The following is a 27728-nucleotide window of genomic DNA, read 5'->3' on the forward strand; positions in this document are numbered from 1 at the left end:
CAGCACATAGATGGGCTTCCCTCCACTCCCTTTCTCTAAAGACTTTTATCTTGTCTTTCCCATTCCAAGCAGTTGCCTAAGGAGCTGATCTCCAGGGGAAATCCCGCTCTTTATCCCGGATAACCACAGCAATGCGTTTCTCAGCGCTCCCCTTTTCCTTTCCGCTTTCCCATCATCTCTGCCACTCCAAGGAGCCGATTCCCGGTGGAAATCCGGGATAATCCGGGACAACCCGGGATAACCGCAGGGCCGCGCCCCGCCTCGCGGCCCTTAGCAACGCCCCACACTCCCGTTGCTATGCGGAAGCGCCGCCCTCCCCGTTTGTCCTTCCCGGCGCTCCGTCTCCCACCCGCTGCTCCCGCCCCTCCCGCCGCTTTCAACCAATCAAACACCACACGCTCCTCCTTGCCGCCAATCAGAGCGCGGCGCGGCGCCCTCGCTGGTGACGTCACGCACCCCGCGGGCCAATGGGAGGCCGGCCCGCCCGCTGGCGCATGCGCGCAGGCCGCGGCGCGTCCCCCGCGTGCAGCCGGCGCCGCCGCCCTCATGTCGTGGCTGTTCGGGCTGAACCGCGGGGCCGCCCCGGGCGGCGGCGGGGACGCGGCACCCGGCGGCACCGGCCTCTCCCTGCCGCCCGTCCCCGGTGGTGGTGGCGGCGCCGGGGACCGCCAGACGCCCAAGGACAAATGGAGCAACTTCGACCCCACGGGCCTGGAGCGCGCGGCCAAGGCGGCGCGGGAGCTGGACGCGTCCCGTGCGTGAGGGGACGGGGCGGGAGGGCGGGAAAGCTGGTCGGGGTGTGGTGGTGTGTGAAGAGGAGGTGTCAGAGCAGGGAGCGGGCTGTGCTCCGTGGGCCCAGCCATGGGACACGAGGAAAGGGCAGGAAGCGGTGCCCAGGAAATTGTACCGGAATATTTACCGTGCAGTGACCGAGCGCTGGGGACCGGAGAGGGTGTGGAGTGTTCTTCGCTAGGGATATTCCAGATCAGTCCGGACACAACCCTGTGCCCTGGGATGACCCTGCTGGATCCTATGAGCCGCTTGGGGCCCTTCCAGCCGGACCCATTCAGTGACAATACCTCTGCCGGGTCCCACCTGACCAGCCTCGGGTTCCTGCCCTGCCCTCCTGGGGCACCAGGATCAGCATTCCCAGTCACGGACCTCTGAGTCCTTCCTACAGGGCTTGTGAGGGGAGAGGGAGGCACCAAAGCATCGTAAAATCACAGACTTCCAGAATGGTTTGGGTTGGAAAGTACATTAAAGCCCGTTCAGTGCCAACCCCTGCTGTGAGCAGGGACACCTTCCACTATCCCAGGTTTCTCCAAACCCCATCCAGCCTGGCCTTGCTTGGAGCTTTTCCACAGGTGTGCTGAGAAGTTTCATAATCATTTATGCCTGGGAGGGTTAAATGTGCTATTGCAGAGCTCTGCTCCAGGAGCAGCTGGAGCAGGGTGGATTGAACAGTCTGAGCATCTTGTTTGCTGAGGAAAGACCTCTCACTGTCCATAATCTCTTCCCACTCTCCAGGCCATGCAAAAGATGCTCTGAGCCTTGCCCAGATGCAGGAGCAGACCTTGCAGCTGGAGCAGCAAACCAAACTGAAGGTGTGTCGGAATTCCTTGTGTTGGAACTCCCCAGGCAGCTGCCAGGTTTGGGAGGGACAGAAGCTGAAATCTCTCCTCTGCAGAGGATGTTAAATTTTCCTTTCTGTTCAGCTTCAGCAAACAGCAGTTGTTTGCCTTTAGGGAAAAAAAGTAATTCTGAAAGGTGAAGTACCAGCTAGTTTGGCCTGTTCTGGCACATATTTTGTGGCTTTGATTAAAACTTGCATGTCCCAAGTGGTTTTGTAACTCCTGGAGTATCACTGCTGTTTTGGGGTAATGACAGGGCTTTTCTGTGGGAACTGTAAAGTAGTTGGGTAAAGGATTTCTGTCTCTCATAAAGGAATTTAGGGATTTTTTGGGTGTTGGTTGGTTTGTTGTTAAACAGGATTAAATTGTGTTTAATCCTGAAATGGTTAATTTTGATATTCCTTACAATTGTATTTTAGATCGTATTTTAGCTTTCTTGTGTCAGTGGTCATCTTTTAAGGATACCACTCCGGTGACAGAGGGATCTCTTGGAATATAATTGTCACTAGCATTTCTCTACAGGATGATCCATTAATTTGTGATAATTAAATTATCCAATTATCTCACCAGGAGTACGAGGCTGCCATAGAACAACTGAAGAATGAGCAGATCCGGGTACAAGCAGAAGAGAGAAGGAAAACACTCAATGAAGAAACAAAACAGCATCAAGCAGTAAGGGAATGAGGGGGAAGCCAAGTGAGGGGAGACCTTGTTTGTATCTTCCCTTATGGAAAAGGCAATGATGCATTAATTATCCCTTTTTGGGGTGAGGGGGTCGTGGGCAGCCAGAGGTGTGGGGATGTTCACAGGCTGAGCCCCTGTTCTGTCCTGGGTTTGTAATGTTGAACTGGATTTGTAGTTACAGCTCTGCCCTCTTGTTCTGTTCCCAAGTGTTTGAGCATCCAAAGGAACCGGTGGTAGCAGTTTCTCTCGTTCTGAGTTTTTGGGGATTTTCCTAAAGGGCTTTTCAGGGAAGTGTTGACGAATACTGGCTTAGCAAGTGTTTGTGTAGGCCTGAACAGTGAAATGGCTCTGAAGCTGTTTGGATTTCCGTCTTAAGTAGCTTGGAACCCTATTTCTTCTGAGTTAAACAGGAAAAAGTATCTTAAGAGGAGAAGTGATGCAAATCTGAGGGTCTCTTGTGAGCAGTGTTGGTGCTTCCTGGTTTGTTTTACCATGAGCCACTGGCATGGCAATAACCCTGAAACAGGGAAAATGAAGGCTGGCCTTTATGGTAATAGCTCAGATAGGGGGGCTTCTTACTCTGAGAGCACAGGAGATGAGGAGATTGATTAATTCTAATTAATCAATTAGAAAATCAATCCAAAAGCTTGGGAAGTTTGCTAGAACCGCTTGTTTGGCACGTGGTGCTTTTACCCTGGCAGAGTTTGGACTTTGAGCAGGGCTGGCCTAGGAAGCAGCTGCACACTCAGCTGCTCTCAGGGGTTGGCTCTTCACCTCCTGCAGCTCACAGGGCATCATTTGAAGTCAAAGAAAACTCAATCCTGGTTTATTCCATGATATTTTACAGTTGCTGTGGAGGAAACTCCCAAGTTGTTCTGCTGTCTCTGTATTTGGAATAGAGAATGGTGTCACCCCTGGTACAGAGTCCTCCCTGCTGGTGGATCCTCAGCCCACTTCCAGTTCAGTGGAGATGACCTGGCTTTCTTTGGAGTTGCAGTGGAAAACTGATGAGAGGAATTAATGAGGAACAAATAAATCTTTATCAAAACCAGAGCCCATCAGCCAATCCTGACAGTTCTGTTGCTTGCAGTCATCAGTCCAGATAAGGTGGTTTAGAACATGAAAACCTTGTTTTTTCCTATGAAGTCTCCTTTTCTGGGCTAAGAAGCACTTGCTCTTCGTTTTAATATCTGTGATACCTTAAAATGAAGTCAGACTGTAGAGATTTCTCAGCACATAGGAGTTTTTGGTGCTGACTGAGGATATTTTGCCCTGTTCATATTCAAACCCAGGATTACTTTTTGTTTGTGTGGATTTTCCCATTTTATTTGGTTTTTTCCTCCTGAACAATCCAAACCTCCTTCCCCTCAGGACCAGGTTGTTTTTTAACTGCCTGATCTCTGTATTCTGAGTTCTGTTTTCTTTTTTGAAGAGAGCCCAGTACCAGGACAAACTGGCACGGCAGCGCTACGACGAGCAGATGCGACAGCAGGTAGGGTGGATTCCTGCTCTGATCCAGCTGGGAACGGGCTAGGAGCCTTCTTAAATCAAAGAGATGCTCTGGAGCCATGCCCTGTCCTGCTGGCCAGGTGGCTGGTGCTGGGCACAGTTGCTTTCATCTCTGTTATCTGCTCAGCATCAGCAGTGCTGGCCTGGCACATCAAGGGCCGGGCATTAGGACAAAGCAGCAGCTTGGAATTAGGATGAATCTGGGAGAGGGGGAGAGGAAAATGCAATTCAACCTGAGCCACCAGCTTCTTGAAAATATTGGTAGCACTTAAGTTCCCACTTGATGGAGTTGTTACAACATCACCATAACCTTCTGCTGTCATCTCTCTCCCTGCAGCAACTTGCTAATGAGGAAAATCTGAGGAAGCAGGAGGAATCCGTGCAGAAGCAGGAGGCCATGAGGCGTGGTGAGTGTTCTGTTCAGCTGCTGAGGGTGTGAGGGCACATGGAGTCCTTGAGCTGATCTTTGTGTCCATACTGTGCTTGATGTCAGAGTGGCAAGAACAGGTCAATCCCAGCTGTGCTAAAATTACCAATTGCTTCCAAGGTTAGCTTTAGAAAGGGCTGCACTCCTAAACGTCTGCCCTGTTATTCTTGGATTTCCCAATGAACTGTCAGCATCTCCTGACAGAATAACTGAAATTCTGATTTTACACTGGGACAACCTAAAATAGAACCAGTTTTGAGGAGGGGAGAGAAACGGAACAGCTTCTGGGAGGAGTGCTTGAATCTGTGTCACCTCACATCCATTCAGTTTCCTGTAGGAAACAAAGCTGTAGTGTGAAACTTGCTTAGTTTCTTTCTGGGAATTGCCAGAATTCCTGGGTTTGCAGAGCTCCTGTGGGGTACAAGTCTTAGAAATGTTAAGGCAATTTGTGTTTGACTAAATGGGCTTGGAAGGCCTGTTCTGAGCACAGATTTGGACAGCTGTGCTGCCATCCAGTGAGGGAAGTATAGCCTGAATAAAACAGCCCAGTGGTGAAACCCTATAGGACTGGGTGATTTTACCCCTGGATTTCTCATTCATTCTCCTTTCACACAATTCTGTGTTTGAAGTCACAGAGCTTCCAAAATCCTATTTGAGATCGGCAGCTCCGTTTTGCTCCTCTCCCTTGTGAGTGGTGCATAGTGCCTTCCCCGGCATTCTCCTCCTCCCTGGCATTGAGCCACCCAAAAACCTGACCTCTCTGGTGTTTTTTTTATCCAAGCTACCGTGGAGAGGGAGATGGAGCTGCGGCACAAGAACGAGATGCTGCGGGTGGAGGCGGAGGCGCGGGCGCGCGCCAAGGCGGAGCGGGAGAACGCCGACATCATCCGCGAGCAGATCCGCCTCAAGGCCGCCGAGCACCGCCAGACCGTGCTCGAGTCCCTCAAGTAGGTGCAGGGCAGGGCCTGGAGCTGCTCCAGGTGTGTCCCAGCATGAGGGAGAACCTGGAGTTTATTCCTCTGAGGAATTTCAGCCTGGTGATTCTCCAGGTGTGTCCCAGCATGTGGGAGAGCCTGGGGTTTATCCCTCTGAGAGGAATTTCAGCTGGGTGCTTCTCCAGGTGTGTCCCAGCATGAGGGAGAACCTGGGGTTTATTCAGGAATTTCAGCCTGGTGCTTCTCCAGGTGTGTCCCAGCATTTGGGAGAACCTGGGGTTTATTCCTCTGAGGAATTTCAGCTGGGTGCTTCTCCAGGTGTGTCCCAGCATGTGGGAGAACCTGGGGTTTATTCAGGAATTTCAGTCTGGTGCTTCTCCAAGTGTGTCCCAGCATTTGGGAGAACCTGGGGTTTGTTCAGGAATTTCAGCCTGGTGCTTCTCCAAGTGTGTCCCAGCATGTGGGAGAACCTGGAGTTTATTCCTCTGAGGAATTTCAGCCTGGTGCTTCTCCAAGTGTGTCCCAGCATTTAGGAGAACCTGGAGTTTATTCCTCTGAGGAATTTCAGCCTGGTGCTTCTCCAGGTGTGTCCCAGCATGTGGGAGAACCTGGGGATTATTCAGGAATTTCAGCCTGGTGCTTCTCCAAGTGTGTCCCAGCATTTGGGAGAACCTGGGGTTTATTCCTCTGAGGAATTTCAGCCTGGTGCTTCTCCAAGTGTGTCCCAGCATGAGGGAGAACCTGGCTTTATTCCTCTGAGGAATTTCAGCCTGGTGCTTCTCCAGGTGTGTCCCAGCATTTGGGAGAACCTGGGGATTATTCAGGAATTTCAGCCTGGTGCTTCTCCAGGTGTGTCCCAGCATTTGGGAGAACCTGGGGATTATTCAGGAATTTCAGCCTGATGCTTCTCCAGGTGTGTCCCAGCATGAAGGAGAACCTGGGGTTTGTTCAGGAATTTCAGTCTGGTGCTTCTCCAAGTGTGTCCCAGCATGAGGGAGAGCCTGGGGTTTATTCTCTGAGGAAATTCAGTATTGTGCTCCCTTGTGCTCCCAGAAATGGGAATTACCTTAGCAGGAACTCTGTCACTTGTCTCTCTACACTGTCACCTGAATGGCAGCCAGGGATATTTATAGTGATACAATTTTTCTCACAGATTATTTCAAGCCTTGTCCTCTAATCCTGCAACTCAGGAGCTCTGAAAACCCCTCAGATTTTTCAGTTCCCCTCAGTTCTTTCAGAACATGCACCACAAGGGTTTAAAGCAGTTTGGCTCCACAGGGGTGGGTATTTATGTTTGGAATTGGTTAATTTTAGGTCCTTTGAGTTTTTGAACAAAAGAAAAGCTTTAGAATTAAATACCTTCAGTTCAGCACAAATAATATATTAAAGGAATAAATTGATACCATCTTAAGGCCAGATGCTTTTCTGGACTTAATCCCAGCTCAGGTGTAGGCATCAGATGATTATAAATGTATTTTCCATGCTTGTTCATGTTCCAGTTCTGAGGTGAGCCCTTAGCTTTGACTGGTTCTGGAGAAGATTAACAGCTTTATTACAATCTGAAAGTGTGTCTTTAAAATTTATCAATTCAGTCTTTGAAATCCCTTTCTCTCCTGCTTTCCTTGCTGTTTGCTTCCCACAGGACAGCAGGGATGCTCTTTGGGGAAGGATTCCGTGCTTTTGTAACAGACTGGGATAAAGTCACGGCCACGGTAAGGTTGGGATATCTGTCAGTAACTTCCAGATAAGCCTGTCTGTAAATGTGTGTGAAACTCCTGATTATGCCACAGCTTTCTATCTAATTTTGATGTAGCCTAGAGAGCACTTAGAGAACTTAATAAATTGATTAAAAGCCAGACCAGCATCTTTTCACGGGACACAAGAGCATGGCAGTGGATTCTTGTGGACATAAGATTTTTTTCTCAGTGTACTACTGACAACAAAACTGCAGTGAAAATAGACTTTTGGTAGCATGGCTGGTTAAAATGGAAATTTTGCTTTAAATCAGTCACCACCATCTGCTCCACCCTCTGATTTTGTACACACACAGGCTGATACAAAACATCCTCTGCCTGAGAGCACTGGGGAGAACAAGACAAGCTTTTAGTGGGTCCTTTTGTCATCTGTACCTGGGGTGTCTGCAGCATTCAGAGCCTTTTGTAGATCTCTGCTCGGTGCTTTTAGCTTGACCCAGATACCAGTTTTCCTGCATTATGGTCATTTTTGCTTCTGACATGCTCTTGTCTTGTGAATTTGGGACATCTAGCTTAAAAAAAAAAAAAAAGAAAAAGGTAAGTCTATTTTTGGAAAGGGGGTGGCACAGCTGGAACTCATCTTTCTGTTGCTTTGAAAATTTGGAAATTACTATAAGGTAAGAGCCAGTCAGTTATTTTAGGGTTCCTCTAAACGAGGCCTGAATTTTCAGCTCTGTCTGTTCTAAGGGCTGCTCTTTCCCTACCTCTTCCCATCCAAGCAGAACCCCAAAGGTTCTGCTTCAAGCTTTTTGGTTTCATTGTGGTTTTAGTGGAATTCACTTTGTTCATGGACCAGAGATCCATTCCTTTGCGTGATATTTCATGCCAAATAGGTAGGCACTGTAATCAGACTGATTTTTAGAGTTGACAACTGGGTTCTTGTTTGAGACAGAAGTGTCAGTTTTAAAGCTCTGTTCCTCTGTATCTTGTGATATGAACATCAGTGAAGTCCAGAAGTCTGAGGTAGTTACATCAGCTCCATCCAGGCAGAGGTAACTTTGCTCAGTACTGGATGGTCTAAGAGAGCATGAGATCATGGCACTGTTTTTAGAGGGAGGCTGCTAAAATGGTGAAACCTGTTCTGTGTTCTGTATCTGAGCTGAATTAGGTGTGGAGATCCCTCCCTCTTTGCATCCTGGATCTCACAGTTCTGATCCCTTCATGTTTCCACCCAGAGCAGAAGTGATGTCACACATTTCAGCAGAGTGAGAGCGAACAGATGGTGCCTCATGGTTTATTGAACAGTGCCATCCTTGTTGTCCTTGAGGCTTTTGACCCTGATCTGTACTTGCAGGAGAAGTCAGCTTATTTTAAAAGCAATTGCTGCAGTTTGCTCTTCTCTCTGATATAAATTATTGGCATCAGCTCTAAGCTGACTTCTAAGTCTGGATTCTTTCTGCTTCACTGGCAAATCGATGGGGATGTCTCATTTTCTGGGGTTTCTGGAAGAACAGCCCAGTGAAGGATGGTAATTCCCATGGTGGTTTTGGCTGTGTTGCTCCTCTGGAGTACCTAATTCCCTGTTGTGTTGGGGCTGGCAGGGCTGTCGCCTTCAGCAGATATTCCTTTTTTGTTCCCCACCGTGCACTGCCTTGGTGGCAGCCACAATTCAGCTGGTTTATCTTGGCATCTTAAATTCAGCTTTCGTTTCCTGGTGTGGTGAGGGGCATTCTGGCAGACAGCACCTGGCTGGTGTGGCTGTTTTATCTTCATCACTCAATTTACTTGAAAATCTGGAAAGCCCCACACATTTTGGGCAGAATATACTTTTGGATTCAGGACTAAATGCTTCACTTGTGCTTCCTCTGCCTTTTGCTGTGCAAGAGCAGTCAGTGAACAGAGAGTGTGAGACCTTGACTGTCTGAACAGGGATAAAACACCTTACCAAAAATAAACCCCTCCTGGTCAGCATTTGTCCTGAATCTTAATTCTCCACCACAGGGCATGCTGCACACAACAGCACTGCCTCGCCAAGTGTTTTTCCTAATCTTTCCCCCTTTTCTTTGCAGGTGGCAGGCCTGACCCTGCTGGCAGTGGGGGTTTATTCTGCCAAAAATGCCACGGCAGTAGCAGGGCGCTACATAGAGGCACGTCTGGGCAAACCCTCCCTGGTGAGGGAAACCTCCCGGATCACTGTGCTGGAGGCTCTGAAACACCCTATCAAGGTAAAATTCAGCTTTGTTTTTGTGTTACTCTCAGCCATGAGGGTGCAAAACTCAGGCTGGGACTGTCAATGGGTCTGAATAAACAGAATATTAGAGGCGGCATAAGGTGGGCTGAGCTCATTGGCATTCTGTAAGATGTTCTAGTCCAAGTGAGTTGTCAAAACGGGGTTGTTTTCTACCTGTGAGTAATTGAATTTGTCCTCTCAAGGTTGGTAAACGTCTCACCAGCAAGGCTCAGGATGCCCTTGAAGGAGTTGTTCTCAGTGTGAGTACTCTGTTTTCCTGTCTTGGGCTGTGAAGGATGACTTTAGAATCTAAATCAGAGCTGCTGGTTCCTTAAACTCGCTTCTAAAGCTGTAATTCCAGCAGTTTTGGAGACATAGCACCCTTGGGACCCTGAGACCATAAATAAGCTCCTGTGTTCAGTGGGACATGCATTAAGCAGCCCGTTCACCTTTTTTCCTCTGTGAAAAGCAGTTGGAAGTCTTAATTCAGTCCTTGCTCTGGCGCAGTTTCTCTCTGTAGTCAGCATGCTAAGATTCAGAACTCCACTTGTGCCATCTGAAGTTAAGGATTACTGAACCTAGACCTGCTTCTAGGCCAAAAAATCCAAGTACTGTGTGCATTTGCCCACCTTGGGATTGGTTCTTAACTTGCTAATTAGTGCTGCTTCTGTATATTTGCTTCTGAATTTGATTGCTGGATATCAGGCAAATTTAAGAGCTGCTCAAAGCTGCTGAGAGAAAATGCTTCTGCAGGAATAGCTCTCTCCCAGTATCCCCAAATGCAGTAGTAATATAAATACGAGTTTATGACTTTGAGAAGGCATTAGCACTGCAAAGAGTTGCTTGTGTTTTGACATAGTCATGCCAGAGCATCCGTTAGGAAGTGAATATTTAGGTGTTATCTGTTCCTAGAGTAGTCACTGCACTGCTTCCTGCACTGCTGCTTTTTCTTATGAAAGACTTGTAGCCAAGTGGACAGAAAATCGAGTAAATCCTCACATAGGACAGGAAATGACCCTGGTGTGGAGTCATGAGCAGCTGAAGTTAAGACTTAAAAGCTTGAGCCTGGAGTGCTGCCTCCTTCCTGCAGGTACTGATCTGGGAACCTGGTAGGTGCAGCTCTTTTGGTACTTTCTGCTCCTTAAATTTAACTCTTTTCTTGCAGCCCCAGCTGGAAGCACGTGTGAGAGACATTGCCATAGCAACAAGGAACACAAAAAAGAACAAAAGCTTGTACAGGAATATTCTGATGTATGGTCCCCCTGGCACTGGAAAAACTCTCTTTGCCAAGGTAAAACCCTGCCAAGATTCTGCCAACCTGCGTGTTGCAAAGTGATCTGAGAATTCCAGGGCCTGAGAAGCCTCCCTGGTCTGAAATCTACTGCTGGAGTGTTGCATAAACATTGTGATCCTGTGTCTCTGTTGGGAAGGGAGGAAAGGGCAGCCTGCCTGCTTCAGCTCTGGGTTAGTGCAGCCACTTGGATTCTAGTGCTGAGTGCAGGCAGAACAGCCTTTCCATCTGGGAAAGGCCCGTGGCAGCTGGGATTTGTGGGAATCACAGCAGCAGCCACTTCGTATCCACCTCTGTTGGTTTTATGCCCTCGTCTAAATCGGTCTTTTCTGCTGTTCACAGTCCCAGAGCAGGGACAGGGATGGCTCCATGTGCAGAGGCACTGCCAGGATGATTTTTACCTGGATTTGAATCAGAATTTGATTTTTTTTCCCCTTGTTCTTTAGTGCTTGTCCACAAGACCTAAGGTTTCATAAACTTCTTAACAGTGGCAGATTTGACACTGTGATGCAAGTTCAAATTTTTTTCCCCTCTATCGATACTTGATACCCCTATTCCAGAATTTTTCTGACAGTATGACACCTAGTTTGGATTTCTAAAGCCAATAGAGATGGACAGAAATGGGAAAAATAAACAATACACAAGTTGAAATTGCCACTAAGCGAGTAAAGAAGATAAAGAAGACAATACCTCCCCTCTGCAAATAACCACACTGACAGGACTAAACTGCTTTGATTCCCTCTTCATCTTCCATGGCCTTGCAAGTGAAAAAAAGTGTTTAATTTGCTGGTTTTTGTTCCCTTCCAGAAATTAGCTGTGCACTCGGGCATGGATTATGCCATCATGACAGGAGGGGACGTGGCTCCCATGGGCAGGGAAGGGGTCACAGCCATGCACAAACTCTTCGACTGGGCCAACACCAGTAGGAGAGGGTAAGTTGAGCTTCCCTGGATCCTGAATTTGGGTTCTTTCTCAAAAAAACCCTCACCACAACGAGGTAGTTCAGCCCCCCAGGAGCTGTTATTGAGTGAGGTAACACTGAGCAAACACAGCGTCTCCTAAAGTTCTCCTAGAATGGGTGAATCCTTGTTAATTAGTAATATTTAAAAAGCTGGAAACCTTTGCTTTTCTGTTCTCTCAAACCCTTTTTACACCCAACTTTTCCAGGTCAGTCATAACTTGATTGCCTGATCCTCACCAAGCAGGAGGAGAGTTCCTGCCCACTTGAAAGCTGGGGCAAGTTTCCTTCAGGGTGATGAATGTTCTGACAGTAATTCGAGGATTTAGCACAAATTAGATGTTCACACTCTGATATTATGTTCCCTGTTGCAACTGCTCAGATTTTAAACACTGATAGGATTTAGATCCAGCTTCTTGTTTTCTTTTGAGTCTCAAGCAGAAGGAGTGAATTATAAGAAATAAAAGAGGACAAGGAGGAGACAGATACTAAAGGCATTGACATCAGGTAGAAAAACCACAAACTTGTGCTTTTTTAGTCGCCTTTAAAAGCAAATTTTTATCTGCAGAGAAGCCTTGTGTTGAGGCTGAATCTTGGCTCCCTGATTTTGTAGGAATATGTGGTTAATTTGCTCATTCCAATAGGAATGGATTTTTGCAGTGCAGAGGTGGCTGAGGAGCTTGTCTGGCCAGGATGTTAAAATTCAATATTGAACTTTCAGGGAGCATCACTTTGGGTTTTGTGCTGGTTTGATCTCAGATCTGTAAATGTGGCTGCCCAGTGATTTATGTGTTCTCTGATTGCTCGAGATGGACATTATCTTGCAGTGTCTGTTTTAATCCTTGCTTCATTCATCACCTCAGTGTTCCTATTTCCCCTTACAAAGGAAAAAAAAAAGCAGATAAATGTCCTAAGGATTTAAATTTTTTAGGCTTCTCCTACCCTGAGCTATAGAAGGGAAGGTGTTAGAATTTAAGTGAGCTTAGTATTTAAGTGAGAACTTGGAAGAGATGTGAGGATACTCAGCTGGATGCTTCCATTAAGGAATTCTTTGACAGCACTGCCTGGGTCTGAATTTCTCTGCCCTGATAAAAATTTCTGTGCATTGCAGCTTCATACACTTCCTGATCAAAGCTTACATGTGTCCATATCCAATATTCTCACCTCCTGCAGCACTGAAGTCTTTAAGCAGATTTAATTCTGATTATCCACCAGTGTCAGCTGTTAGTGTTGCCTTTATTAGCTGAAATTATGACAGCAGACACTTCTCTGCAGAGAATATTTGAGGGAAGCTGGGGCTGAGTGGAAGATGTTAATAGGCCTGAAATTCCCTGGAAGAAAGCTGGGTTTGAAGCTAGGCAAGGAGGTAATACAAGCTGTGACAGCTTTATGAGCAACCTGCTTTTGTTATTGATAAACATCTTTACAGGCTCAATCTCTTGGGAAGAGCACTGCCCTTAGGTTAGAAGTGAATTTATTTTGGTGAATAATTCATGGACTTTATTAATTTACTTCTCCACAGGTAGTAAAACCATTACATTCGTGCTGCTGTGGTTTGGAAAAGAAAAACCTCACAAAATAACAAAGCAGGCTGAGGAGATGACTGTGGTTTGGGCTTTTCAGGGTGGCATAAGGAAGAAACATGGCAGGGAGGTGTCATTGTCACCAAGATTTCTGTATTGTGCCCTTGCACACATCTCTCTGAAGAGGAGGGAATGCTAAAATAGGACTCTCAGACTTCTAAATTTCAAAATCAGGTCTAAATTTCAAATACCTACTGCAGCTTGGCAGTAACATCCAGCACTGCCAGCCACAGACTACAAACTGTGCCTATGAAAACTCCCATCCAGATTTAAAAATCCTGAGGAGTTTTAAGGTCACGTGCCTTAGTCTTGCTTCAGTCTGCTTGAAACAGAACTCCAGAGGCCTGGGGGCAGATTTATGGCCTGAGGTGTCTGGAATGAATCCATTTCTCAGCTGCTGGGCTGAGCCAGGTGCACGCCACGGACAGGTTGCTGCAGCTTAGCTGAGAAACGCTGCCCGAGGAAATGAGTCTGCTTGGGCAATCCTTTGGGTGCTGCCAGCTGTGGGTGCCTGGCAGTGGGGCAGGAGGATCCTGGAGCCAGCTGAGCCTCACTTACCTGTGTCCTGTTACTGTGTAGTGCTTTCCTTTTGCAGCCTCCTGCTGTTCGTGGACGAAGCGGACGCGTTCCTGAGGAAAAGGGCGACAGTAAGTGCTTGGTGTGTGTCTGTTCCTGCTCCTGCTGCAGTGCCAGCCAGCAGCCTCCTGCACTCTGATTATCTGGCTTCAATGGGCAAGAGATGGAAGCTGGCAGGTGCCTCAGTGCTCACCTGGTTCGCTGGTGCAGAGAGAAGAAATCAGCGTTTTGTAGAATGGAACGAGCATCTCGAGCCTGAGAATTCCTCCCTGCACGAGATGGGTAGCACAGTCTTGATGGGGAGTTTGCAGCAGGAGAGTAGGAAGGAAGGAGCCATATATTGAAGGTTGTTCATGCTGGTGCCCTGCAGGGTTTGAAGTTTGTCCCCACAGATATTTATCTTTGAAGGTTTTCATTACAAAACTGCTTTTTGCTACGTTAACGAAGTTTCAGCAGCGTCTTCCCCTGCACAAGTAATTTGTGTTTCCAAAGTCAGTCACCACATTGTACATTCAGTCTGGACCTGCTGCTTGAACCCCAGTGGTGTATTTAAAGAGCTCTCCAGAAGGTTACTTTGAATGTATGAGTGAATCCTTTGCTGTGGCTTATTCTCCTCTAAGTATCACACTGGACTTCAGCTAAAATAGTGTTCAGCAGGGAAAGCCACCTGGGCCAATGGCCAGAGCCTGGGGTTTGAAACCAACCAAATCACTGGGTGAGTGTGGATGAATCTGTAATCTCTCTCCTGGAAGTTTAATTCCTAACCTTTTGCCTGGGTATAGAAATTTATTTTTTTTCCCCAAGGTATTACAGTGCTTTGGGTTCTGCTGGAGTGCAAGTGCTTGACAATAACAGAATTCTCTTTGTCCACAATGCTGCTTAAGGCTGTGACCTGTCTGCAGCCCCCAGCAGCTGACCCTCCTCTGGATTTCATCTTTGCAGGAGAAAATCAGTGAGGACCTCAGAGCAACTTTAAATGCATTTCTGCACAGAACAGGACAGCACAGCAACAAGTGAGTATCCAGTTACAGCAGCGATATTTCCCTGGATTGAGGAAAGTCTTTAGGGGTATCTGGTGTAGAAATGGAAGTTGGAAATGATCTGTGTTGCTGAGGGATTGAAAAAAATCTGCAGAGAATATCCCCCTTTCAGTTTATGTGCTGAATGTAGCTTGGTCCTCCTTCAACTTTTTCCTGGCACTTCAAATCAGAACAGTAGGAAAATTTTTTTCCATAAACTGGGATGGTATTTGGACATCTTGAGTGTCTTTATGTTTATATTTTCTTTCTTGGTAAGTTGCTGTTTATACAAGGAGTATGGGGCCCAGGAAATCACTGCCACAGAAGAGAACTCAGAGTTCCTCCTGGCTGGGTGCTTCATGTTCCCTGGAAAAACACTTCAGTGGTGCTTGCTGGAGCTGCTCTTCCTCTCCAGTGACCTCTTCCCATCTTGTGCTTGCGTGGGCAGGAACTTTGAGGCAGATGAGTTTCCATCTGACTCCTTTTCTTTCCATCTCACTCCATGTGGGATCCCAGAGCTGTTCCCTCCTGGCTGCTCCACGATGGCAGGGCTGAGGTGACAGAGGGGTGTGTGGGAATGTCACTGTCCCCCCACCCCTGCTCACTTTGTCACACAGCTGGGAACTCCCTGCACAGCACTGCTCAGTTCAGCCAAAGCCATTTCCTGGCTGTCCTAATAGAGAGGTGACCTTTCCTCCACCTTTCTCAAATAATATTTGATTTTTTGGTGTGAACTTTACTTAGTTGTTAAAACTTCTCCTTTCACTATTGAGCCAACAAGAAAAGTTGTCTCTGGCTTTATGTGGGAAGGGGAGGTTTTTAGTGATGAACTCCCCTTAGTGAGGCTGGAATGAAAGACTTGCCATAATAACCTCATGACACTGAAATAAGTATCCTGGAAGGTCACTGTTCCAGGACATTTTCTGTCCTTAGGGTCTCCTGAACTTGTCAGAGCCAATGCAGCTCTCACTGATAGTTGCTTGTGTGTAGCTTCTGTGTCACAGAGGTGCCTGGGAAGAGGTGTTTTTCTAAAATAAGGAAGTTGCTAGAAAGCAAGGTGTTGAGCCTGCAAGAACCTTGGGTTTTGCCTTTGAGAGGACAGCAAATCTCTCCTGAAATGATACATGGAGTTGCTGTATAAAGCTGTGTTGAGTATAATTATTATTACTAAATGATATTTGCAAGAATAAACACAATAAATATTTGAACTGCAAACCAGGGACAGGCAGGGGATGATTCTTTCTTTCCCCTGATGCTAAATTGCCTTAGCAGAACTCTGGGGGTGTTTTTTGGGTGCTGGGGATGCTCTGGCTCCCCTCAGAACAGCTGAGCTCTCCGTTGGAATGAGCTCTCAGTTGAGTTCAGCCCTGATTTCAACTGTGAGCCATTCGAGGACACTGAACATGCCCTGGTGATTCATGCACTGCTTTTCACTTCTGAGCAGCCTTATTGCTGCTCTGGGCAAGGAGGAGTCCTGCATCCATGAGTGGGAGCTCACTGGAATCGGTGTAATGGGGCATGTAAATGGGGCTGCTTTGGTGAGACCCTGAGGAGAGCTCTTCCTTCAGCAGGGAATTGTCACCAGGATTGGGAATTGCTGCCTTCAACTTCCCAAATTCACCTTGTAGGATAGCTGGCTGGCTGAATATCAGGCTGCATGTCAATCCTTAATCCAGGCTTGTGTTTCTGCAAGTCCTTGTTGGTAGAAAAGCCACGGTCTTGTCTTGGCCAAGTTATCTCCAGAAATGACAGCAGAGAACACGACCCCTTGTAGCCAATGATTCAACCAGACAGCAAAGAACATCAATATTCCAATAGCTGTGCTTAAAAGCCCATTTCAAATTATTAGGCACTATTAAACTGCTAACATCAATTAAAGCATTAAAGTATTGGCACAGGGAAGAAGCAGCATTACAAAGCAATTGAAAAAAAAAAAAGGGTTTCCAGCTCCAAAATGCAGCAGGACCTGGAGCAGCACATCTGTACCCTGGAGCAGAGCTTGGTCTGCACACATCAGACTCTTCTAAATAGCCCAAAACACACATTGTAGTGTGGTGCTTGAGATGCTGTTAAAGCTGTTCCTAAAGAATCCAGGGTTGTTTTTTTTTTTTTCAGGTGATGAAACATCTTCAATCCCAACCACGGCAGCTCCCGATGTTCAGACTTAGTTCATTGATTTTTATTTTCATGGCTTTGTCAGTCTTTCCTTTTTGTTTTGTTGTTGTTTTTTTTTTTTCCCTCTGATTCCAGGTTTATGCTTGTTTTAGCAAGCAACCAGCCTGAGCAGTTTGACTGGGCCATCAACGACAGGATAGATGAGATGGTGAACTTCGACCTGCCCCAGCTGGAGGAGCGCGAGCGGCTCGTCAGGATGTATTTCGACCGGCACGTCCTGAAGCCAGCCACGGAGGGCAAACAGTGAGTACCCCTCACACCTCTCCCACCTTGGAGAATTCTCTTTCTTCTGTTGCTTTTCCTCATCCCCTTTCCTGTGCATTCTGTCTGTAACCCCACTTTAAACAAGCAGCACAAGAGTTGGAGAGACTCCTCTCGTCGTCTTGATGCGACGCCATCCCAGATTTTTGTGCCGTGCTTTGTTGTGCCCTTAAAATTCAGGAGGCAGTAATTCAAGCAGAAAACTGTAGGAACTCTGTGCTGTGGCTATAAGTCAACCAAAAGGTTCTTCTGCCTTCCAGGAGGTTGAAGCTGGCCCAGTTTGATTATGGCAAGAAGTGCTCGGAGATTGCCAGGCTGACCGAGGGCATGTCTGGCCGGGAGATCTCCCAGCTTGCTGTGGCATGGCAGGTGAGTGGGGCTTTTCTCCTTCCTTCCTTTTCCCTTCCTGCAAGGTTTGAGGGTTTGATTTTTGAAGTCTCAAATCATCTCTCCCTGTGCAAGTTTCGTTTGTCCATAGGGTGGTACCAGAACGCTGCTGGCTCTGGGGTGGGTGTTGCAGTATCAGCATAATTCCTCATCCCATAAATAGGAACAGTTTTGATAATCCCTAATGGGAAATCCCTTATGGAATTTAAGTAAAGCAGGTGAGTTTGGAGTGAATTTGGGCAGTCCATGCTGGCCACACTCATGGTTCAGCTCAAGAAGCTCAGCAGAAGAGATGCCTGATGTTGTTGCCCTCATCAGAGCACTAAACCATCCTCCTTCCCTCCTTTGCTCTGAACACATCTTTAGTGCAACTTGAGCTATTAAAGAAACAAAACTGACTGGAAATGGAGCTGAAAAAAAGTAGTTATTTCTTCCATACATAAGAAATGCAGACACTGGAGTGCAATTATTCACATGCTGAGCAAGCTTTAGTGGGTTTTTTCTTAAAATCAGGTTTTCACCTTGTTTTGTCACAGCTGCCAGTTTCTTACTGGATTGTGTATTTCCATAAACTAACCTAGAAATATCAATTGAAGGAGTGTGCTCCAGTCTGTGTGTCATGTAACCTACTCATGTCAGCCTCCTTTCAGGGATTGTACAAACAAAGTGGCTTTTTGTTTAGGTCTTAAAATTTTAATTTAGTTTAGCAGCTCACAAACATCTTATAAAGTTTGTGTATTTCATTCCTCCTCCTACTGGTTTTCCACCTTTTAAGGGACAGAAATATTTATCTTTTCTAATCTAAATTAATTTAAATTGCAGTGGTCATGAGCTGAGGTCCAATTTGAGTGCTGTTAGTTCTCATTTTATTCTTTGGTGGCACACAGCTGGTTAATCTCCCTGTATAATCTTTGTGATTTTGAATCATATTTCAAAATGTGTGCTGTCATCTGCCCCACGTATGTGAAAGGCTTTGCTGCCAACTATTTCCTGTAATAAAAAGTTGTGATAAATGATCCTTTGCTTTTTTATCACCCCTTATCAGCAAGTTTGTCATTACTCCCCAGGAATGACCTCAGCTTTTATCATTTATCCTTTAAGTGCTGGTGAAGGAAGGGAAAGCTGGGGGTGACTAATTCCCTGACAGCTTTTTAAAATGTACCTCGTGGTGCCAGCACTATTAACAAGGGTTTGATGTAAAATTGCAGCAGGAAATTGTGCTCCTCTCTGCTCTCATGAAACACTCAAAGGGCTTAAAAAAAGCCATGCAGGAGAGGGTGGGCAGAAATATCTGAGTTGGTTTGATATAGTGAGAAACTTCATCTGTGGCAAAATCAAAGTTAAATCAAAGGGACCTCATTTCTTTTTGGTCAGGAAGGGGAGTGTGATGTGTCAAGGGTCAGTGTCCAGCCCAGGGACTGGACATGTGGACATGAGGGCATCCAGGATGGAATAAGAATTGCCCTGGGAGCTGCCTGCCAGAGCTGTTGATGCTCTGTGGGTTCTTTTGCAGTCACTGGGTTGAGGGATTTGGAGCTGTGACCGACTGGAGCTGCTGTTCCTGCCAGCTCTGGCCACTGGCCTTGGCAGGATGTGCCCCCCCTGCCTTTGGGTTTGCCTGTGTGAAGCCCCTCAGTGGGTGTGGGGAAAAGCCCCTCTCCAGGCAGGTGTTTTTTACTCAACCCCAGTGACCTCCTGGGTGCTGTTGGTATTTTAGGCCCTGGGTTAGCACTGGGGGGTCATTGTAGGTGCCTTTGTAGCTGCTCCAGTGCTCTGGACTATCAGGGAAGGTTTAAGGCTGCACTTATCAAGCCTTTCTGGCAGTGTTTTCCTGCCTCAAATTCCTGCCTTCCTGCTCTCCTTCCCGTGGGTGCTGGTGCACCCCTGTGGAGGGCTGTGCTCTGAACTGGGTCAGGGAGCTGAGCAGAGTTAAAAATAGCTTGGCAAGACAAGTTAACTGCATAGCTACAGTGTTCAGGGTAGGTAGGGGCTGGAGGAACCAGGAACTGACTCCAAAAAATCCTTATCAGGCTTCCCTCAACTGGATGCAGCAGCTGTAGGGTGCTTATGTACCACAGACACTCTGTATTTCTTATATCTTGTATCAATAGATCATTTTTGGTCTTTTAATTACCTTTTGATTCAAGGTGCTGCCTGCCAAAGGTGGGAAATAATCCGATTACAGAATATCCTGAGTTGAGAAAAACCCACAAGGATCATCCAAGTCCAGCTCTGGGCCCTGCAGGGGTCAAACCCCAAAATCCCACCCCGTGCTGATGTGAGCAGCCCCTTTCTGGATGCACACCTGAGCTTTAATCCTGGACACAGGAAGGTGGTTTTGCCTGATGGAGTTTGGAGATTCTTGGGCTTGCCTAGGATCATCTTCCCTTCCAGAACTGGATCCCAGAGATGGTTTGGGGAAAGGGCAAATTCTGAAGCTTTAGGAGGTGAAAGCATCACAACCCCTCAGCTCTTCCCAGGAGTGTCCTGGGCCAGCAGCAGTGGCCACTCTGTCCTTGCAGTCAGTTCCCATGAGGATGCTTTGGGATTCTTCTGCCAATAATGCCTTTAAAACCCCATCTCAGTTAAACTGAGCAGTAGCTGCAGCTTTCACAGGCTCAGTTTTCCACCATAAGCTGGGTTTGGGATGGATTGACTGTCATTTACGTGGAGTTCCAGCCCTCTGCTGTTTCAGTCTGGCTCAGTCTGTCCTGAATTTACCAACAGAAAAAAAATAAGGTGCAGAAAAGCAAAGAGTGTAACCTCTAGCACTGGGAAAAATATTGCTGTCTGGCACAGCTAATGGTGTGCGTGCTGGAAATCCATTTTAATCTCTTCTGCAGGAGCCTGAGCGTTCCTTTTTGTCCTTGTGCCTTTTCCATTGCCCCTTTATGGCTCTAGCATGGACTAGATGCATTTTCACCTTAAAACTTCCCTTCAGCTCTGTTTACAGTTGTGTGCAGACTTCCCAGCACTGTACTCAAACCTGCTGATGTACTTTAGATAAAATGTCAAAAGCAAAAAGCAACCTTTCACTATTCCAAGCTGTAATCTTGGAAAATTGTTTTGGCAGCACTTCAGGAGAATTCCCAGGAGTTTTATGTCCCAGTGTGAGCTTCCTGTCATTTCCTTGCCTTTTATGCCACTGACATAAATGCCTTTTTTTTTTTGCTCCCTGAACCTTGTTTATATTTTAAAAATAGCTGTTGTACTTTTGGGGGTGAGGGGATTTTTTTTCATCAGGCCGTTTTCATTATCAAGGGGATTCAGAGGATACAGCTGAGTCTGGCCAGGTTAAAACAAACCACAAGTCTTGGCTGAAATGAAACATGAGGTCATCTGGGCTGGACTTGTCATCTGTTCCAGGCTTCTACATCCCCACCAAACACTTCATTTCATGATTGGGTTTGAGGGAGAAAACAGGAATTTGCTGCACTGGAGAAAATGGGTTAAAATCTGTCCATGCAGGAGGCAGAGGTATGAATATAAATGAAGCTTGGTACCATTTTTGTGTGTGTGCAAGCTACTCCCAGAAGGGGCAGCTGCTTCTCCCATTTGCTTTCTTGACAGCGAGGGCCTAAGGCTTTCTAAAAATAGAAAGTCATTGAGAAAATCAACAGAGCGTGAACTGCACAGCTTTGCAGGAGGTTCCACACTGGGCTGGATGGGCTGTGCAGGGGCAGGGAGGAGGGGAGGTGAGGCATCCTTCCTCTCTGAGCTCTGGAAGCACAAAAATGCATCCCAGGAAAGCACTTTGTCCATTTTTGAAACACCCCACGAGAGTCCTACAATAATAAAAAAATAAATGTGAAGGGGGGTGAGTCAGGTCTGAACAAAACCTTTCCACTGTGCCCCTTTTGCAGAGAGGACAGGAGGGGTGGGAGAGGTGCTGTGTGAATATTTGGCAGGTTGTGGAAGCAGTGCCTCTCTCCTGGTGCTTGTGGAAGTGGCAGCCTCGGTGCTGAGGATCCTGCTCAGGCAGCGAGAGCAGCACCGGTGCCTTTGTGCACAGAGAATTTTCTGTTCACAGCCCTGCTCCTTGCTGCACTCCCTCCCTGAGGCCAGTGTTTGCTCCTGGTTTTAAGTAGGAGCATCAGCCTGGCTTAGCAGTGCTGCCTGGAGGAAGGATTGCAACGGGTTTGCACAGGGAAAGGATTTGATGCTGCTTGCCAGAAAACCAGCTCTGGGGGTTGTGCACTGAAACCTTTTGTGATCTAACCAGCTCCCCAAATAAAAAGGGCTGGAAAGTAGGTTAGAGGAGCCTGAAAACCAGCCTGGGTAACCTTTTGCTCATTTCTGGAAATAATTATTCCTCCTGCAGTGAGGTAGCGCTGCTGTAATAGGCAGCTGTAACCCCCAGCACTGTGGTGGTGGCAGTGCAACAGCTCAGGCTGGGCATTGTCTTCTGCCCCATGGCCATCCCTGGGCAGCAGGGGTGTAAAAGGGTCACAGCTGAGTTTGTTTCTGTGGTGCTTTTGCTGTCAGACTCGTTTCTTGCTATAACTGATGTTTTGCACCATCAATAACTGATGGAGCCTCAGCATCACACTGCAGCCTGTCGTGAAATCCAAGTTAACATTCCTCACTGGGACAGGAGACAGAAGGGTTGGCACGGGCCAGCCTAGGCTGTGGTGGCTCTGTGGGTGTGGACAGAAGTTTGGGGCTGTCTGGGACAGGCAGGGTGGCTGTGGGGAGCTGCAGGGGTCCCACCCCTCATCCCGAGCTCCCTCATTCCCCACCCGCAGCGGGAACGCGGCGCGGAGCCGCTCTCGGGAGCACTTGCAGAGGGAGGAACCAGATTTAGAAATCTGCAGCTTGGGGGCTGCTCTGTTACCTTGGAGATGGGTGCAGCTGACAGCACAAGCATCCTTCCCTTCCTCGGAGGGACCGGCTGTGCTGGCATCTGCACCACGGCCGGGCTGCGGTGCCAGCTGTCCTGCGTGCCCCGTGCACGAGGGACAGCCCTTCTGCTGAGGCCCTCACCGGCCTCTTCCTCCTGTGGGCTGTTGGACAAGGATGGCAGGAGTTCCCAGCCCTCTCTCCAAGGAGCTGTGGTCACGTTTGTGCAGCCTCTCACAGCTCCAGGATCAAGTGTTTGCCAAGCGGAGCTGGAGAGACGGGAGTTGGGGTGTGAATGGAGCGGGGAGGGACAGGGAAGGTCCTGTGGGCATTTGAGTGCAGGGTGGGAGCTGACACAGCACAGGAGTGGTGCAGGGGAGATTCCTAAGGGAATGCGCGAGGAGAGCAGGATCAGTGTGTGTTAAACATCATTTTAGAGACACCACATTGCCCATATTTCCCCCGGCACTGGCGTTTGTTCTGCTCTGCAAGTGTTTGAACAATTTTCTGTCGCCTTGGATGGAGTCATTCCATCACCACCCTGCACCCACCTCTCTTCACCTTACTGGCTTCACACGTGCAGCTCTTTTAGAGCAGGAGAGGAAATTTAAACAATCCAAGCATGGGGCCTTTTCTTCTGAAAACAAGGGCTTTGATTCCCAGGAAATCCAGAGGCTGGTGACTGTTCCGGGTGCCGCTTGGAACGGGACTGGGTGCTGTGGGGGAAGTCGTGCATGGAGAAGAGAACAACAGAGGGGGAGCAGTCTGAAACCTCCCCTGATCCTGGGAATTGCCATCCGTGAGCTGTCTGACGTGCCCTTGTCCCCACAGGCAGCAGCCTACGCCTCGGAGGACGGGGTGCTCACCGAGGCCATGATCGACGCCCGCGTGGCCGACGCGGTGCAGCAGCACCGGCAGAAGATGGAGTGGCTGAAAACAGAAGGTGCTGAAGCAAACAAAGGGACTGACAGGAACCCCCTGCTGCCTTTCCCCAAGGGGACACCGGTGTGAGAAGCCTGCAGGCTTTGTGTGAGGACAAGGGCCTGGGAGAAAGCTGGGAGGGTCTTCTGGGTGAAGGTTTGGTGGAGTAAGACGTGGAGAGCAGCGTGGCCCTTGGTGCCAGGGAGGGGCTGCTGCCTCAGGCTGCCTTGGGTCTCGTGGTTTTTAAGCTGCACCAGAAAAACAAAATGGTTTAAATAAGGCAGAAGCAACGGAATTAAAGGACCCCTTGCTGAAACACCACTGGCTGTGTTGGTCTCTGTGGCCTGTCCTGCTGGAGAGGCACAAACCCCAAATCCTTCTGAGCCATTTCACGTTTCTGCAGTGTCCCACAACAAGGGCCTGTGGGAACCCAGGGGCTTGTCCAAGCCTGACACTCCCATACATATAAATTTGTAGGGTTTGTGCTCCAGCAGAGGCATTTCTCACCGTTTTCTCCCCAGATCCTGCCCTGCCCTTGCTCACATCTCTGGATGGTATCACTTGAGTTGCCCTTCAGAGGCTCAGAGTAGATTTTTCTTACAAAAGTGGATTTGGGGGTGTCTCGGTTTTGAAAGACAGGTGTCTGCTAAGGAAGGCAGAGGCCCCCCTTGAAGTGGCAGATATAACCCCTTTTCCCTCTAAGTTATTATATTTTGAAATCAAGAGCCTTTAGGCGAAGATGTGGGAAATAGGAATAACAGTTCTTTACTATATATATATATATGTATATAACCAGTCAAACAAAACAACAACAACTATGGCAGTAACAGCAATCACAAACCCAGTCCCAGCCTTCTCGGCTGTCAGGCCCTTTCCCCTCGGGTGCAGTTCCGCTCGCAGCCGGCAGGGGCGCTGGCGGCTCCCGGTGAGCAGGGCAAGTGCGATGGTTCCCCCGCGGCTGCAGGGGGCGCTCCGGAGCGAGCTCGGGACACACGCGGCACCGGTGCCCTGGGATCCCGGGAAGGGATGGAACAAAGGCTTCACAAACCCCTGGGCAGCCGATCCCGGACTCTCGGGAACAGCAGGCTGAAACGGCAGAGACGGACGCAAATCCCGGGTGGCAGACGAGATGTATCCAGATGGGAGAACCCCACGGAGGCCCAGGCAGGCAGGGCGAGCAGGGCTACAGCGTAGCGAAAGCTCGAAGCAGCAGCGGGGCAGGGCAGCCACAGCCCGGTCTCCAGCAGGGCAGGGAAAGCGGCTTTTGGGGGTCCCGGCGTTGCTTCCAGCAGGAAGAAAGAACGGCCAAAAAAGAAAGAAGCAGCAGCTCCTTTCTCTGCAGCTCCTCTCTCCGGACGCTCGGAGCGAACTGCCCCCACACCCAGGTGTAGACAAAGGAGTAGCCAGGTCCGCCCCACTCCCCTTTTTGTCTTTCTTAAGTACAGCTATTTGTCCCCTAGCAACATGCATATGGGAGAAAATTCCTTTAACAGGAAAAAAACTAAGACTAAACTAAAACCCCAACAGGGGGGATTGACTTGGAGTCAACACAGGTGGTCTGAGAGCAGCCCCACACACTTTTTTGCCAAGTAAACCACTTTTCTCCTTGAAGAGGTGAGTTTGGGGCACACAGATCCAGCATGGTCTGAAGAGAGAGATGAGTGGGGCTTGTTTGCTCCCACTGCTGCCATCAAGCTGCTCTTGCAACGCCAGTTTTCTGCTGCTTTTCTGGAACAGCTGAGAAAATGTGCCATTGTCAAGCCCTGAACACGAGTCTGTCCTGACAAGATGACATTTGTTCTTCTTCTGTGCATGTGAGAGACAGGTTAGAAAATCTGATTTTTTTTCTGCGTTTGAACTGGATTTGAACTGTGCTCTGCTCTGAGGCCTCTTCTGTAGCTACACAGCACAAACACATTGGCCTGACCTAAATCTGTGCCCTTGAGTACCTTGCTGAGCTGCTCTCCTCACACAGGAGCTGACACCAGCCCCACTTTGTCCATCCCAGGGCTGGCTGAGCTCTGAGACGTTCCCTGGCAGGAGCTGGTGAGCTCAGGAGCAGAACCCTGTCCTCAGACAGAGCCTTGTGGGGCACCAGGGAATAATTCCTGAGGCTCCAAACCTTCCCTGCCTGGGCTGCCAGCATCTCCCACAATAATTCCCTGATATTTTCCCCTTACAGGATGTGAAGAGGCACTTTGGAAGCTGCTCCTGTGGTGAGGTTCCCACTTGTGTGGCCCTCTGACACTCAGCTGGTGCCAGGTGCATTGCTGTGGGCTGGGGGGGAACTCTGTACGACCAAACCACACATTTGATGTTCAGAATGACTAAAATCAACTCAAATCCCACTTTTTTCCCTTCCTCCTCAGCCTAGGTGTAGTTGTCCTTTAGTCCACTGCTCAGGATTAGTTATTCCAGGCTTTCCCTTTCCCAGTTAAGATTTTTACTGGGATTATTTCTGCCCAGCCCCACTGATGGGAGCTGAGCAGAGCCCCTTGCTAAGGAATGATGTGAGGGAGCAGCTCTGCTCGTGTGATTCCAATCCCGAGTTGTGCCACATTCCTCCCTTCCATCCCTTCCGTTCCTCCCCCCTCCTTCCCCGGGCATCTCCATGGAGCACAGGAGGAGCAGGGGGAGGGGAAATGTGCTCTGCCTTGTCCTTGTGCTGCGTGCCCGTGCTTCTGCTGATCCCAGGGGCTGGAATGCTGCTGTGGATCTGGGAGAGGCACCGCAGCTGCTGCCTCAGCTCTCTGCTGATTCCTGCTGCAGATGGAATCCGGGCCCTGATGGAAGCAGGGGGAGCAGCATGCTCTGCTCAGCAGGGGCAGCTCTGGGGGGACTGGCGGATCTGCAGGACACTGCATTGGTCCTGTGTGTGTGAACCCCCAAAAATCCTCACAGAATCAGCTGGGCAGAGCTCCTGTGCAGGCCTGGTGCTGTTGGAATCCCAGGAGTGCAGCACTTCAGGGCTCACCTGCTCCTTCCCTCCCTTCCCAGTCTCCCTGCACAGCCCCTGGGAGGTTGTGCAGCATCTGTGGGGCTGAAATCCCCAGGGAGTTCTCACCCTCCTTCCCAGAGCTGTTGGTGGCTCTGGGCAGAGCAGTGCCTGGGGTTCACCCCCACTTGTGCCCTTGGCAGCAGGAGCAGGGCTAGGTGTGCCCAGGAGCGTGGATCCAGCCTGTATCCAGCTCCTGCTCAGTGACAGATGCTTCACATCCCACCTGGGAAGCAGAGGGAGAGCTGGCACCCAGGCTGGGACAACCGAGGAGGTGGAGCAGGAAAAAACAGAGGTTGAGCCTGTTGGAGGAGGATTGAGGGGACTTAGGGTGCTCCATCTGCCAGGTGAGGCAGGTACAGAGGGGCAGAGGTGCTGTGGACAAATTGTTTTCCTTGGATTCAGTCTTCCAGCCCAGTTCCATCTCTTCCCAGTGCATGGAAGGAAAGGCACAGACCTGTGCCCGCTGCTGCTGGGTGGCCCTTTTCATTTCCACAGGGAACACAGTTCTCCATCCACTCCCACACACTTCCTTCCTTCACACCTTGTGCCCTGAGCTGCTGGGCACGTGCATCCCAGGCCCTTTTGCTCCCAACTCTCCTAATTCTGCCTTCCCAAGCCATTCCTTGCCCCTCTCCCTGTGCCCTTTCCTGGCTGCCAGCGAGGTGCTTCCATGCCCTGCTGCCCGCTGGACACCTCGGGCTGTTGCTGTCGCTGCTGCTGCTCCTGTGGAAGGTGACAGGAAGGGGAAGAAAGGCTGCCTGTCATCCTCAATTCCTGCCCCATCCAAGGTTTAAATGCAGGGATCTGTCCCTGGCTCGCTGCCAGCTGCAGGGCGACTGCTGTCCCCGTGGAGGTGGCACCCAGCTTTTTAACTCTCCAGGCAGGGCCTGACAACCCCAGGCTGAGGTTATCTCCTCTCCTGACACTGAGTTATGAGCCAGCAGCACTTTATTAAAATGGTATTTTGCATTGGAGAGCAAATCCCAGAGCAGATGGATTCGTGGGCAATCCATCACTCCCATCCTGGCCCTGCCACTGGAAACGTGGTCGTGGTGCCTCAGCCCTGCAGCTGGGGGACAGATTTACAGCCTGGCCAGCTCTGGCTACTCCCAGCTGCCATCCATTGAAGGATTTGCTTTGGAATGTGAAAGGCTGGGAGGAGATTCCCGTTGTGGCAGCACAGGGATGTGAGCACCACACGCTGCCCTGGCACTGCGTCCCTGTTCTGGAACTCGGGAAGGTGGGAATCTCCCCGGGAAATGCTTCCCTGCCAACCTGTGCTTGTGCTTTGGGTGGAGAAAAACCACTCAGAATCTTCTATCAGCCCTTGTCTCGGGTGCTGGGGTTTATTGTCTGCTCTGCTTTGTCTGCACCAAGCCTGGGACGTGCCCAGATGTGCCCAGCTGTGCCCAGACTCGTGGAACCAGTCCTGCATCACCACCTTTGTGGCAGGGTCAGAGCTGTTCTGTGTGGGTGGCCCTGTGCCAGCAAGGAGCAGAATGGGAGACGCTGAAGAACTGGTTCATGGTGGCAGATTCCAGTACTGCTGGAATGGGAAATGATCCCACTTTTCCATGCCAAAGGCCTGAGATTCCTGCCCTCTTCCTGCC

At 49.0% G+C, this 27728-nt stretch overlaps 1 protein-coding gene across 1 annotated transcript; it reads left to right on the top strand.

The window, feature by feature from the left end:
• The first annotated feature begins 514 nt into the window (after positions 1–514).
• On the top strand, positions 515–23441 carry ATAD3A (ATPase family AAA domain containing 3A). The gene is made up of 16 exons (XM_032131648.1): positions 515–754; positions 1528–1604; positions 2202–2303; positions 3748–3807; positions 4162–4231; positions 5033–5198; positions 6829–6898; positions 8950–9105; positions 9314–9370; positions 10276–10401; positions 11209–11333; positions 13538–13589; positions 14461–14531; positions 16788–16955; positions 17234–17342; positions 23031–23441. Exons 1-16 carry the CDS (start codon positions 547–549, stop codon positions 23208–23210), a joined length of 1797 nt encoding a protein of 598 aa, XP_031987539.1. The 5' UTR covers positions 515–546; the 3' UTR covers positions 23211–23441.
• The last annotated feature ends 4287 nt before the right edge of the window (positions 23442–27728 follow it).

This window comes from Corvus moneduloides, chromosome 22 (assembly GCF_009650955.1).
Source record: "Corvus moneduloides isolate bCorMon1 chromosome 22, bCorMon1.pri, whole genome shotgun sequence".
Lineage (NCBI taxonomy): Eukaryota > Metazoa > Chordata > Aves > Passeriformes > Corvidae > Corvus > Corvus moneduloides.

What these genes read in the sequence shown, in the direction of transcription:
- ATAD3A (XM_032131648.1), top strand. Translation starts at nt 547, where the DNA reads ATGTCGTGGCTGTTCGGGCTGAACCGCGGGGCCGCCCCGGGCGGCGGC. An exon ending in GGGATAAAGTCACGGCCACG is followed by an intron (nt 6,899 to 8,949) that starts GTAAGGTTGGGA and finishes TTTTCTTTGCAG; the next exon opens with GTGGCAGGCCTGACCCTGCT. An exon ending in ACAGGACAGCACAGCAACAA is followed by an intron (nt 14,532 to 16,787) that starts GTGAGTATCCAG and finishes CTCTGATTCCAG; the next exon opens with GTTTATGCTTGTTTTAGCAA.